General features: G+C 43.1%; 2 protein-coding genes across 2 annotated transcripts; one reads left to right on the top strand and one right to left on the bottom strand.

Moving 5' to 3' along the window:
- Positions 1-171: 171 nt before the first annotated feature.
- On the top strand, positions 172-4,667 carry LOC129599180 (uncharacterized). Its single transcript, XM_055497334.1, has 3 exons — positions 172-1,841; positions 2,417-2,766; positions 3,528-4,667. The coding sequence occupies exons 1-3, from the start codon at positions 1,140-1,142 to the stop codon at positions 4,432-4,434; spliced, it is 1,959 nt and encodes a 652-aa protein (XP_055353309.1). The 5' UTR covers positions 172-1,139; the 3' UTR covers positions 4,435-4,667.
- Positions 4,668-4,931: 264 nt separating this feature from the next.
- Positions 4,932-7,049, bottom strand: LOC129599171 (uncharacterized). The gene is made up of 2 exons (XM_055497324.1): positions 6,683-7,049; positions 4,932-6,025 (listed from the first exon to the last, which is right to left on the bottom strand). The coding sequence occupies exons 1-2, from the start codon at positions 6,777-6,779 to the stop codon at positions 5,670-5,672; spliced, it is 453 nt and encodes a 150-aa protein (XP_055353299.1). The 5' UTR covers positions 6,780-7,049; the 3' UTR covers positions 4,932-5,669.
- Between the last annotated feature and the right edge of the window lie 8,239 nt (positions 7,050-15,288).

Genomic DNA, 15,288 nt, shown 5'->3' with positions numbered 1-15,288 from the left:
AAAATCTTGGCTAAAACTACTTACTTACTTTAATAAAATTTTCGGCTGGTTTTAAAAGCTTAAGTAAATTGTCCCTGTGAATATTAGTGTGCACTTTTTCTGAAATTTTTATGGCTGTTGCCTGTTAAAAATCATGGAGTTTATGCCTGCTTATGGCGTTGTCAGTGAAGCGAAATCAAACATAAAAATATATTAAAATCTAAAAGAACTGTAGAAATGTAAAGAAATTCAAACCTGAGGAAAACCTTGAAAAAAATGCTACTACATCTCATATAAAAACGGTACTCGTACTTTTCATGTCGGTTGAAGCGAGATCAATTAATGAAGAAATTCCTCAACCGGGTTTTTCTATGCAGCGTGTCGTAACTAATTCAGTTATTAAAATGTTATTGTTTTGTTGCTGCTGATAATTTTATGTTGCACGGAATTACTTGATGTACTTATACATGCCTTGTGTGTTTCGTGACCTGAAACGGCGCAATATATACGTTCACTGTAGTAAGACGGTCCTGGCATAATGCGATATTTCGGATGTATTCTTAATGTGACGATCATGCAAAATTTTTGTACTGTGCCTATATTTTGGCTGCTTAAATGATCCGTAAAACCTTCGATATTGTTTTCGAAATATTGTTTGTTGGCATAATTCTTTTACGTTTATGTGGATGAATCATGACAGCGTGATGTAGAACGTAGAGTGATGGCTTTAAGCGAGTTCTTGACTTCGTGGCTTGCTGCGCTTCAAGCGTTATATTGCTTAACTAATCTGCTAGTAATCACTGTGTCATTGTTCACGTTTTTTTTGTATAGATCTTTTTTGCTTTTCTCCTTCCATGGATTTCATTGTCCTTACGGATAGCCTGTTGTCTGAGTCCCATACTCACATAAAAGAAATATATAAGATTCTTTAGTTTTCGCATTACCATATATAACAACATTTTTCTTGGAATAATTTGTTGTTAATTCCTTTTTATCCTGATTTTTGGACCCTAATTTTCCATCCCAAATTTTCCCGATTTTCTCTCCCTCATTTTCCCGATTTTCTATCCGTCCCTTTTATCCCGATTTTTCACCCCTCCTTTCCCCAAATTTTTATCCCATCTTCTCCCAATTTCTGGAGCGTTCTCCCGTAATACACCATGACGAAGAAAAAGCTGAAACTGGAAGAGGAGCCGGAAGACCCCCTGGTGGACCAGTACGACCCCCTGCCCCCCTCCGCCCTCATCGACGTCCTGAAAGTCTCCCGCCGGATGCTGGCGGTGGTGGAGGCGGACCGCCGCGTCTTCCAGGAGGACGTCGACGAATGGCGCGAACAATCCACCGCCCAGTTAACCTCCCTCCAACGCCGCAGATCCCTCCTCCTGGCCATGCTCCACGACCAATCCGACCGGGCGGGCGACAAGCCCTACCTCCCGGCCATCTGGATCCAGTACGGCCGGTCCCCCGCCGACGCCCTCCCCTTCCGTTCTCTTCCCTTAGACCGCATTAAGGCGCTTCTCCGCCGCCGTATTTTAACGCGCTATCGGCATCTGGACCGCATGACCTTTGAGCGGGTGGGCTACCGGCGGCAGGCGGCGACTATCGCCCGCCGCCGGGAGGTGATTGTGGAGTATCAACGGGAGCAGAGGGAGCCGGGGGCGCATGTTTTCCTAACGGGGCTGCATAATACGTGGCTGCAGAATTTGCTGCGGCAGACGCACGAGATGATCCAGGGTTTGAAGGGGCATATGACGTTTTTCCATTATTTGCGTGATGCGGCGGCGAAGTTCAGCCGGTTGAAGGATTATTTGGCGGAGGATGCCGCGCATTTTGCCCGGATACTCGATGACCTTTATAACCGGGTAATTTAATACCATTTTTTAAAAAAATTTCTGCGTTGTCTTTGTTTGTTTTGGTTTAGATGGGAAAACGGTTTTTAAGTTAAAAAGCTTTTGATTAGTGTAAAACCTGCGCAGGCGATTGTTATGTATGCTGGCGAATGCCAAAAAAAGACAAAAAGTTAAAAACAAAAACAAAAAATAACAGATAAATAAAAAATAAATAAGGTGAAAATGAAAATAAAAATAACAGAAAAATAAAAAATAAATAAGGTGAAAATGAAAATAAAAATAACAGATAAATAAAAAAAATCATGAATTTATAAAAAAAAACTTATAAATTTAAAATACACAAAATTAGGAAAATATATAAGCGAACAATAAAAAAAATAAATTAAGTAAGCAAAGCGAAAATTGAATTATAACGTTTGCGGAAATTTAACTGCACGTTATATGAATTTTCAGTGGTTAAGACCGGTGCAGTTTCCACATGGCAGTCGGCAAGCATGCAGAGTGCAGACGCCATCCAAGAAATAATAATCTTGTCAATTTTCTATCAATGTTTTTGGAAAAATAATAAATTAATAATATGTGTTCAGGTGCGTATGCAGCACAAGGAACTGCACTACTTAAGCATGGTGTTCACGGAAGTGAAGCGCAGCGCGGTGAAGGCCAAACGGCAGTACTGGGACGTGATGTTCGACATCCGGCGCACGGCCATCCTGCGCAAAGCCATCATGACGGATATTGAGGACGCGCTCAAACAGCACCGCGACATGTGTGACCGGTGTATCCGGGATATACTGGCGATTAACACCAACATCCAGAAGGACTACGCCGACATTTCCGGGCTGGGACCGCGCGCTCCCGGCAACGCTATCTGTGTGAAACAGTATCCGCACGCCATGCTGGCACGACGGAAAATCAGTATGTTGAATAGCGAGAATCGGTCTTGACGGATTTATCGCGAGAGCAGTTAACGGCAATTATTTTTCACATTTATAAATTTATATTACTGTTCTTTAAGTTACCATTTAAATGTGTTTTTATTTTCCTAACCAATATCTTACTGAGAATTTTTATAACTTTTACAATAAATTTTCGAAAACCAGCGAACTTTGTGCTGCAGAATGACTTAACTAAGCGGTTACCTTTCGCATATTTGGCTAATGAGTCCGCTATACAAAGACTTCGTTTTGATTTTCCATGGTTGTTAATTGTAACGTAGTGCACTGGCTTGTCTGCGCGTTAAGCATTACATAAAGCGTTAGTGATACCTTTATGATAAAAACGTTTCGTTCATTAACATCTTTTTTTAGTTATTAATTATTGTAATTTTCCTTATTGTAATTAATTATTGTAATGCAATTGAAATTGTAATTATTGTAATTAATTATTGTAATTGTATTGTAATGTATTGTAATTGTAATTATTTAATTTTAATAGTATTAATTATTGTATGTAATTGTGATTTTTAATATTTTATTGTAATGAATTATATTTATTGTAATTTTGATTACAATTACTTACAATCACTGGATTTTATTGCTGCTATAATAACTTTCCAAAATAAATGAATGGTCAGCGAAGTGAACAATGACCTTTACCATTTTCTATATAAAAACCGATGCTTGCTTTTAATATTTTTGAATTTTACTCGTTTTCTATAGCACGAATGGTAATTCGCTAAGGTAATGTACGTATTTGCAGCAATCCACCGCCGTTTTCCCAAGAATCCGACGCCCCTCACGACACGGAACTGCAGCGCTCCTACATGATCCTCAAGGAGATGACCCTGGCCACCACCACCGAGGAGCTGAGCAAACTAGTCCGCAACCAGGTCATCCGCGCCCTCCACCTCGAATCCTCCATCACCCGCCTGCAGCACCTAACCACCACCGTCCTCCGCCCGGAGGAATCCCGTTTCGCCGCTGAACGTGAGCGCCACCGCGTCCTAACCGCCACCCGCCAGCACGCCATGTCCGCCGCCTACACCGCCGTGCAGACCACCTTCGAGGACACCGCCGCGGTGGCGCGCCGCATCATCACGGCGCAACGCGACAACGTCGACGACTTCCTGACCTTCCACGACATCCTGCACCTCCTCATCAAACGCGCCGGCCTCAACTTCGCCACGTACGACGCCGACATGCACTACCTGGACGAGCACCCGGGGATCGATGGCCTCCTGGACCTCACCGCGTTGACGCTGCACCGCGTCGAGGAGGGCCAGTTGGCGCCGTTCTTCAACCGGAACTGGGCGGTCCTCCGGGATCTGGTGGAGGACGTGGAGTTCCTGGAGTACCGCGGTGGGAAGCTCCCCTCCACCAATAACCGGTTGGTGTTCGACAGCGGCCCGGCGCATCCCAAGGCCGAGGAGGCGGAACTGTTGGCGGAGGGGGAGGCTATCCCGGGGATGGCGTTGCCGTTGAATCCGCGGTTCATCACCCATGCCCAGATCAAGGAGGCTAACTGGCGGATGATGGAGCGGTCGCGGATGGCGGAGCTCGCGCGGCTCAAGCAGGCGGCTGCTGAGTTCGAGGCCGACCGTAAGGCGCAGGCGCGCGCCGAGGCCAAATTGGCCGCTGCGCAAGCTGCTACGAAAAGCAAGAAATAGCGACGCAGGGAGATTGTTGCATTGGGCAGTGTGGTGGTTTCTGGGACGCTAGTTACTCGTGTAGAGATCTCTTGTTGGATCCTGCAGGCACTTTATTCCGCACATTTACTGCCACTGCCAATCATGGATCCGCTAGAATGATCCTCATGCATTTCGTGAAACGCGTACGTTACTGGTGCTGGTCATCGATACTTCTTTACAGTCTGCATATGCTCACCACAATTATAACGACGATTCGGAATAGGATATACGACGGATTGCGGCAGACTGTGTACATCACACTTGCCAGAAGACTTATTGTTGAGATCAGTTACGTTTGTTATGCTGTCAGACTCTGCTTGCTGCGTGCAGTATTGCTCTACATTGTATGTACCGCGCCTGATAGCCGTAGTACGTAACGTCACATCAGGTGACAGAAGTAGAGTGTGGATCAGTAAAGATAGATATATGCACAAATGTTGGCAGTTATTACGCTTTTTCCAAATGATGTTTCAACATTTATTACGCTTTCACTGGATCGAAAAAATCTAAAAAAAATCGACATTTCAGAACGTGATTGTCAGACTTATCAGTGCCATGCAACGGCGGGAAACATTTGCGGGCCGTAGTAGTTGAAACAGAACTTGCTAGAAGACTGGTCCACCAAAGCTACCCATCGCAGCAAAAATTGCATTGTAAGAATCACAAAGTAAAAGTAGTTATTCTACCATGGTAGTACACAAACCAAATTTTAGAGCAAGGTCATTGTAAATAAGGGTGGTCAGTTGCCGGAAAGAAGAAAGATCCAGCTGTAATGAACTAGTGCGACATTAATTAAACAAACTCGACATACGTTTTCTGTACGTACCACTCGTTAACAGTTTGATTAGGCTGTGCCCAACATTCAACGAACGTTGGCCAGCGCTTCGTGTCAGGTTTCATGTAAACTGTGAAGGTCGAATCGCACGGAGTTCCTTCAACCCACTTCGCACAACTATCTTTACCCTCGAACTTGTGGACTCCATACGGATAACGCCTGGAATCAAAGAACTGCATCAGGTAATGACCAAGGCGCACCGACATCATGGCGAACTTTCCGTCGAACTTCCAGATAAAGTACGGCCCATCATTCCAGCAGGTACAGTGGACGTAGGCGCTGCACGTTAAGGATGCCTGCGAATACGGTGTGGTGACGTTCTGCAGTCGGCCGACGAAGACGTCGTCCGCTTTGGGTCGCGTCTGCAGCTTGTAATGCTTTAAAAGAAACATTTCGCCGTGGTAATGATGGAAACACCGTACGGATCCAGCGGCGTAATGTTGTGTATGGATAAATAATGGTTGCCGTTATCCTCGCGTCGGGTATAGTTAAAGGGCATGGAAGCCGGGACTGTGTGGTCAGTGTGAATCGTTATGTTCCTATGCCGCCAGACGATCTGCGGCGCACCAGTGTCCGCTTCTTGTGTAGGAGCACTGCAAGAGAAGACGGCTGTTCGGCCAACGGTTGTGTGGACAATGCCGGGATTTAATGGCGGCAGATTGGGCATTGGTAGGAGGATGATGTCGTCTTGGATTTGCTGTTCAGCGGCCTGAACTAGCTGCTCAATTCTTCCAGCTGCAATTACAGTAATATGATTGAGAAGGAGTTAGACATTTTTTCCCAGTAGAATATCAGCTTTTTCGTTTTTGGCAACAGGTGTCGATCGAATGAGCCACCCTTTTCAATTCACGACAAAAAGATAGCTCGGTAAAGTGTCCAGTATTCCGTTCCATAACGGGCGATTCTGAAATTTTGTGTATAAAACTGATTTTGCAGCTTGGGCACAGAAAAAAAGCGTAAGCAAGTGTCACGTTCCCTCGCGTCTCAGTCTAACTGACTGCGGTCAAGTATAATCAGCAGTACGTCTGAAGTACACCTGAAGCTGAAGTACACCTGAACAAGAACGTGTCATTTTGATTATAGAGTACTATTGACTTCAGTTAAAGTTATACGGCTCAAGCCAAGCCCGCAAACGCTTCTGTTTTACATTGTACTGCGCTACCTTCGCACGCTTCGTTATAATCTGAATTTGTTCAGCTCGATTCACAGAGGTAAGAGCATTTCTAGTTAGAATGGAAAAACTAGCATGGGATCGACAAGGGTATGCCAGCTAAAAAACACCGGGTCTGTCTAATGGCATCGTCGACCATCGGACGACTGCGCTGGTCGACAATTCCACCAGACAGAATAAGCAATCGATTTGTCGTAATTTATGTACTGCTCTTCGCTTACCACGGGAGACGCTACACGTGAAGACGAAAGGCACAGTCGTTATCCAAAAGCAGACCACAGGAAAATAATTCCAAAATTCCACAGCGGATAAGGTCATAATATGTTGAAATCTTCTCGGTTAAACTACACATAGCTCAATATGGACTATGAAATGTTAAAATAATTACTGGAATGACTGAACGTATGACTGTAAGTAGAAACACTCTTTTTAAGCGCTTGTGTGATTTTGGACAGTGTGGTGTCTGTAGGATGTTGATTGTAGCGGCTTGCACGACCTAGTCTCAATCTTGTAGCGCTCCGCAGTGAGATTGTACCGTATGTGGTATGATTCTACAAAAACTGACGTAAATTGTCGAAGTCACTCCGATGCTTTTAGCCTAGTCTTACTACACATTATTCATCTGTACAGCGCCGAAAATGTAAAGACGTTAAAGCTAAAATGTAATGACGTTGTAGGGACATATCTGCACACAGTGTTGCCGAGTAACTTGGATTGATACTCGAAAGTCGTATGGAAAATAAGCGCGATAACAGGAAGCAGTCAGCATGAGTAGCGGTTGTTTCGTGAGGCATATTCCATTGTTATGGTGCAGTTGCGTAAAGTATCTTGCCGAACTCTTAGAGGTATTACATTGTCCACGTTCGTAGCGCCGGCCATGATCTAATCCTCATAAATGGGCCCCGCAATATTCGCTGACAAAAACTAGCCCCATAACATTTGGTCGCAGACATTTCGCCGCAAGGTCAACTCGCTGCGCGACGTTTTGTCGCCGGACGTTTAGACGGCAGGACACCACGTCGCAAGACATTTCGTAATTTTCGTTGCGAGGCCGTTTCGGTGAAGAGGCATTTCATTTGTCACTTGCCAGACAAATTTAATAATCTTGAATTTCATAATCATGGTTGTTTGTAGCCTTACCTGCGGCTTCGCGCACGACACATCAGGACTATGTACTGTTTGCCGACAAAGCGTCGTAAAGTACCTTACTTGACTGGATAGCGGTGGGAAAAATAAACTTCCTGGCGGATCGGTAGTGGACAACCTTCGTTGTCAAGTATCGACCGGCTGAGAAGTTTGTCATTTTCTTGTTGCAGTTTTCAAAATCGAAGGAGTGGATGTCAAAGCACATAACGCCGGGAAAGCAAGACAGAAATCCAGTCTTTCAGCATTTATGTCAATTTTTCCCCTGAAAGCGATTTTTCCATCCTCACACAGACTTGAAGAAAACACACTCTTACTGGAACCGATTGGTTTCGGAATTCTTCAATCGCTTAGACACGGAAGATTTGCGGCGTAATGGTTATAAACGTTTTGAAATATCCTATAAATGCTAGAATTTGAAGTTGAACGAATTATATGAGGTGCATAAATAAATAGAACGACAATGCCGCAATTGGATTCTACCTCCTAGCGGCACTAATCAAGTTACATACTACAGGTCTGTACTTTAATATTATTGAACCCCGTCATATGAAACCATTCTGTCATAACTTCTTCATGGGGCCGTGAGGGATCGATAAAAGGTGAGAAATGCGACTATGAGAAATTGTCTATATGGTCGTACACTTACAGTCTTGTCGTGCTGCGAAACTACACTCTATACGTGTGAAACGGTGTGATACAGACATTCTCCAAATGAGCGCAGTTGACCGAACTGCAGCCGGCAGCGCTGCTGTGCAACCCATAATCCCATTCTCCAAAAAATACGCCGCTGTGACGCCCCACTGGTTTCCGGCTTTCTGTGAGCCCTTACATATACCGGTTAGGACGTGGAAGAAAATTATTCCGGAAACTTAAACGCGTCCAGGAAATGGAAATGCTAAACCGTTTTCACTGTCTTGATGACGGTATGTACAGATACGTGTGCCTCTTCCTCTTCGTGGATTGATTTCAGTGCGCCGACCGGCACTTTACACCTAGTTGAAAACCTATCCTTGAAAACGGAACTTTTCACTTTGGGTCTTTGACCGTGTCAGTAATGAAAGCGGATGAACAATGCCGTCCTATGAGTTAGCAAATTAGACTTGAAATTCATTAACAACGATATCTCCCAGGTGGTTCAGATTAACGTATGTTGCCACATTTGCATGCGTTCTTGTATCAGTTGTTCAGGTAATATTTTAAAGAAAAGACTCGATTACTCTCGGCTGTTATCTGCACATTAAAGACATTTTCCAAATAACCGCAGTTGAACTGACTGCAACGCTGCTGAACAGCCGCATACTTACATATTCCAGCAAAGACACCGTTGTGCCGGTGCGCTAGCTGCCAGTGCGCCCGCAGATCATGAGAGCTGTGCGAATTAATAAACTCTTCTGAGCAGTATAACGCACCGTGACACGCGCCACCTTCCGCTTATAATCGATCTTCTGCATTAACGCATTATACATCGACAGGGCGCAAATTGTCGATCATCGAGTTGTCGTTCCAACAAGTTGTCGGTTAAACGTTTTGTCGGTCAGCAAAACGCCGCCAGCAAGATATCGGTCAGCAGCATAGCGGTCAGCAAAATTATCGGTGTGTCCTCCTTTACGTGCTTCTTCGGTGCTTCCACACTTTCTGTATTAAGCCGGCATCTCCACGCCAGTCTGACAACACGAAAAGCTATGCACAATTATAGCACTTCATATTGCGAGACTGCAGAGGAGAACCACACTAAAAATAAAACGGCAGCGGCATAACTGATGATGTCTCAGTTGACTACCGATATCCATTGTCCACGTTCGATCGTTCCGAACGGTTTTGCGTTTTCTGCGCAAATAGCAGCATGCTGTTGGAACAGATTAACCGGCTCTGCGGAGATCATACAGCCATCTACAGCTTGAATGCTGTCAGTGTAAATACTGTAACCTACTGAGCAAGCAGTTCAGAGAAATCGATTGCCGGCAATTCCGTAATTTTAATATATTTACTGGAGCGTTTCTGTTCACGCTCGCTAAAACACGTTTCTACAAAGTTATTATGCCATAATTGCAATTCCTGCAAGGATTTATGTAATGCGCGCCGCAGCTTCGGCCTCCGACTACGCGATACAATTAAAATAGAATGAACGGGCTAAAATGAACTGGACTTTAACTGGAAGAACCGCGATGTACAGTGTTTGAACATCCGCATGCCACGGAATCTCATCCGCGCCGAGGCGTGCGCACGCCTTTAGTTACTGTAATTATTAAGCCTGGGATAGCGAGTAATACGCACTCAAACGGCCTATTTATCAGGGATTGATATTACGGTTGGTACCACCGGTCCTGATCTGCTGTTGTGAGGTTTCCATCACTTCGTCCGCTGGGCCTCCACACAATGACATGGTGAAAAAGAGAACCCGGTGACTATAGGAGATGCGACATCTCCTTTATACCTCCGGGCTCTCCTTTACCGTCTCGAAGTATGCGATGCTGCGCTGCTGAATGCAGTTTTGCCGACCAAGGCGAGAATAGCAAGGGCAAGATTGTACCGATGGCACTCCAATCAATTACAGTTGATAAGCGGGCGTTGTAGTTGTCCACCTTCGGTCGCTGTTGTTAATTTGCGGCGTTGGCCAAGGAAATTAGTAGTTCCCGGAATCGCTTTCTCTTTCCTGTTGTCTGCGTTTGCCCGAAAAATAAATTCTTCCGTTCCCTGCAGTGCATTTATCTGTATGGCACATTAAAAAGTCACATTAACCAACAACGTTAGTAGAAGTGACTTATTATGTGTCGTTGTGTCAGTTCAACGGCAACAAATTAACGCTATCATGCAAGAAGATTTAGAATAATGCAGAGTACAGAATGTGTAATGCAATCTCGCTTCGTTATAAATACTGCTCTATCCCACTTTTCAGCGACTCTGTGCTCTGCGTACAGATTGTAGTGATATTGCTTACCAGTTTTAATACTATCAAAGCACATACTTCTCCGGTATAACGCCTTCGCCGTGACGGATTGATCGCATCCGTGATCAATAAGGTTGTGGATATTCAAGACCAAAGGGTTGGATACAGGATATATCCTGATATATCGCGGATATATCCTCTGATATCCAGATACATCCTTCCTTATCCAAAAAATATTTTTATTAAGCACTAGCCGCCAAATAAACACCGTGGCGCAGTTGCACTGACGATACTTTATAAAAATACGTTTTAAACATCAACAAAATTCATTAACAAAAAACGGTGTACTTTCTAAAGTGAAATAATGGGAGAAATGATGGAACATTAAGGGTGCGTGAAGGAGAAAATAAATAGGACACTGAATGAAAATAAATGGCATAATAAATGTTGGACAGGTGTAGGCGATATACGTATAACGAACTACCCATAACAATAATCGCTGTAGATTTTCTTTAACTATTGAACTAAATTTAAACCTAGCTTAACTATGGCAGTTAACCGCGTTCTTTTCAGTTAAAGCGAGCAATTGTCGGCACAGAAAATGTATCAATTCCAAATACTGATTGATTCAGCCTGATTGATTTGAGTTAGAATGTGTATGCAGTATGTATTGCTACCAAACAGTTTACGCCAGAAGTCAAATAATCAATACTGGCTTCTTTATCTTAAGCTTTTAAATTTAAGCGAAGCGAAGCGCTTAAATTTCCGGAAATCTTGGCTAAATTCGATTTATCAGTACGCAGGAGCCTTGAGGAAATTACCAACATAAAAATTACCGATGAAATCTGGGAACAATCATCCTTACCTGTGAGAGTGGGCGGTTTGGGCATTAGACGCACTGAACGACTGGCTACCGATCACTTCGGCCGTTTTCATTTCGGCAGTGCTCATTTCGGCCAAAGTTTTTCGGCCGCCACTCACTTCGGCCGCAGTTCACTTCGGCCACATTACATTTAGGCAGAAAGACGGTTTACCAAAACTTTTAATCTCCAACGTGAAACTAGCTCCGTTCTCGTTATACGCGAAATTTTGATCTGTTTCCAGCTTCATTTTGCACGCAAAATTGGTTTGAGCAGTTTTTAAAGTGTTACTGTCATCGTGTCGCCATCATGTCTCCCTTTCCCGGTTGATCAGATTAACACCTCGTCGACCGTCATAAGGCCGAATGCCGAAGTCACAAAGTCTGGCTACCGATCACTTCGGCCGTTTTCATTTCGGCCGCGCTCATTTCGGCAAAAGTTTTTCGGCCGCCGCTCAATTCGGCCGTCATTCATTTCGGCCGCAATTCACTTCGGCCAAAGTACATTTCGGCGGAAATAGGCGTTGCCTAAACTTTTATTCTGCAGCGTAAAAGTAACTGAATAATTATCGTTGACACGAACTTTCCTTCTATTTCTATTTCATCCTGCACGCACTGTTTTTCAAACAAATTTTGGAAGTGCTATTTTCACCAATGCACCATTATGTCTCTCTTTTCCAAGTGTTCTTATTAACACATCGCGACCGTCATATGATCGATCACACTAAGTCTACCGTCCAGGGTGAGTTAACCGCACGACACTCAGAAAAACAAAAAACGGAAAGAAATCATCAGATCTTAAATCACCTGCGAATAACCTAAGAATAAATACGAAAACCTAAGAAAGCCAAATAAACCATAAGTTCATAATCTAAGAAACATAAAAAAAAACTTAAGAAACCTAAGAAACCTAAGAAACCTAAGAAAACATAACAAACCTAAGAAAACCTAAGAAAACCTAAGAAAACAGAAGAAGACTTAAGAAAACTTACAAGACTTAAGAAGACTTAAGAAGACTTAAGAAAACTTGTTAAGAAAACCTAGGAAACCTAAGAGAGCCTAAGATGGCCGACACATCCAGTTGTCGAAATGAGCGTTGGCCGAAATGAGTGTGGCCGAAATGAGTGTTGGGCGAAATGAGTGTTGGCCGAAGTGAGCCACGGCCGAAATGAACGTTGGCCGAAATGAGCCTGTGCGGCCGAAATGTAACGCGGCCGAAGTGATCAGACGCGACAAAGTCTACTATCACGGGAGAGTCTTGAAAACCTACCGTACCTAAGAATACATACGAAAACATGAAAAAATCAAAAAAAAAAAATAAGAAACCATAACAAATCTAAATTACCTAAGAAACCTAAGAAATCTAAGAAACCTTGGAAACCTAAGAAACCTAAGAAGAACCTAAGAATAACCTAAGAAACCTACACATACAAAAAGAAAGCAAACAAAAGCAAATCAAAGAAAACTTAAGAAACCATAACAAATCTAAGATTACCTAAGAAACCTAAGAAAACCTAAGAAACCTAAGAAACCACAACAAATCTAAGAAAACCTAAGAAACTAACAAGCCATAACAAATCTAAGAAAACCTAAGAAACCATAATATTAAACCTAAAAACCCTAAGAAAATGTAAAAAAATCTAAGAAAAACCTACAAAACGTAGAACCCAAGAAAAACTATGATGGCCGAAACGTCCATCTGCCGAAATGAGCGTTGGCCGAATTGCAGTGTTGGCCGAAGTGAGCCACGGCCGAAATGAACGTCGGCCGAAGTGAACCTGTGCGGCCGAAATGTAACGCGGCCGAAGTGATCGGACGCGAACCACCAGGCCTGTACCGCGACACTCTGAAACGACCGGACGGCATGACCTCGGTCTCCTTCAGCCAAGGCAAAGCTTGGGTTTGGGACGTCACCTGCCCGGACACCATGGCCACTTCCTACATCGCCAAGACGTCCCAGGAGGCCGGGGCTGCCGCCATGATGGCAGAGGCGAAGAAAAACAATAAGCACGGATATTTACGCGATAATTTCAATTTCTCTGCTTTGGTTTTTGAAACAATGGGCGTATGAAGTAAAGAAGCGAAGTGTAAGATGTCTACTCTCGGTAAGATGCTTTTTGAGAGGACACAGGAGAAACGGTCCACTCAGTTTCTGAAGCAGAGAATCAGTGTTGCTTTAATATGCGAGGTAATGCTGCGTGTGTTCAGGAAACGTTTTGTATCGGTAAGAGACTGGACGAAGTGTACTATGTGTTGAAATGATGAGAACTGCGTAATTTTGAGTTTAACCAATGTTAAGTTGAATAACCCAATAAATAGACTTTTCTTAAGCTTTCGTTGCTTTAAAAACAAAATCCACGCAATATCCAAGTTTATCCAGCATATCCAAAATATCTCGTAACTAGTAGACCCCGCGCAAACTGATGAATTGTTATTTACGAAAACTACAAAGTACGAACCCATGACTACAATTTTAGTTTTATTGAGCGGAGCGTTAATAATATTAATATAGTTTCATCGGCAGAGACAGACAGTATTTCTGTATTTGCCATATACCGTACCTATTTGGTTGACTCAACTTGACTGCTTATCATAACGTATGTCGTAAATTACAGTATTAGTTATTTTGGCCATAGTTCACTGACAGATTAGGAGCAGTTAAAATGTATTACAGTTTACTAATCAGATGTTTAAGGCCGTTTTGAGAAAACATTGTCGCGTTCCGCTGACTTCGGATTTAACCTTAAATTAGACCCGAAAAATTTGAAAATTTCCAGGAATATGCCCTTTTTTGCAATTATAAAACAAAGTTTTTAAGCTTTCCCCAAATCAATCAGCAGCATATGCCGGTCAGTTGTCAAGAACCAAAAATAATAAAACTCCATAATAACTGGAATTTTTGTAGCCGTATTACAGTACTTCTACAGTTCTAGTACTACTCGTTCAGTCTGAGCTTTGTAAAATTTTAGTCAGTGCGTTGTGACCGACAAAACGATCCAGTGATACGACGGTACGACCACCGATGTTAACCTTTGAACCCTTAGAATAAAAATACTTTCCAGTGTGCAGTTTGCTCCTACTGCTTAGACACAAAACAATTTAAACCTGATGAAGACTTCAAAATTTCGTTGTATTCTTTCTTGAATTTTTTGTCATTAATTAACGTCGACAACTTTAGTGCGACCCCGCTGCAGATAGGCGTCGCCTGTGCTTCCGATTTCTGTTACGGCTTATAGAATTTGTTTCGAGTTTGGCAAAAATCTATGCATTCGCGTATTAATCCCACCACAACATCCCCAACGCATTCTCCCATCCCCGTCCCCAACCCATCCCAAACCCAACCCATTAAACGCCAACAACATCCCCAACCCATAAACGCATTGTGGCTTCACGCTTACATCCGCACAGATGGTTCATTTAATGTAGCTCGTCGCACCCAGGCCGGCCAGGCGCACCGGGGAGGGTATTCCCCGTATTTTTTGATTTTGACCTTTGATGGGAGATCGATCTGACGGATTGCTGTATAGCTGGCGGAAAGATAGATTAGAAAGCGGATAAGTTTCTCTTTTTGAATCTCCTGTTTGTTTTAAATTTTTAAATGCTAAAAATGCGATTTTTGTTTTCATAAAACCGTTTTTTCTACGTTCCTTAGTCTTTAGGAAAAATATTTTAACCTATATCCAAAATATCCACAAGAATGTTCATTGGCACGTTAGCAGGATATTACCAAAGCTAGCCGCCCTGTGGAAGCAGTTTCGATATTAAATCTAATCAACCTGTTGCGAAAGGCAACTACTTTATCTTTGGAATTTGAGTCGTTCCCACTTTCCAGAAGATTTCGCATGTTCAGTTTGTAAGAAACATCACTTTCAAAGCCTACATTTTTTTAAAAACTAACTCTTAATAAAAATCTTATGAACTAAAGGCAATCGGAT

This window comes from Paramacrobiotus metropolitanus, unplaced genomic scaffold, assembly GCF_019649055.1.
Source record: "Paramacrobiotus metropolitanus isolate TYO unplaced genomic scaffold, Prichtersi_v1.0 Parri_scaffold0000139, whole genome shotgun sequence".
Classification (NCBI taxonomy): Eukaryota; Metazoa; Tardigrada; class Eutardigrada; order Parachela; family Macrobiotidae; genus Paramacrobiotus; species Paramacrobiotus metropolitanus.
The sequence above is the reverse complement of the archived record's forward strand: the minus strand, read 5'-3'. Positions and strand labels throughout refer to the sequence as shown.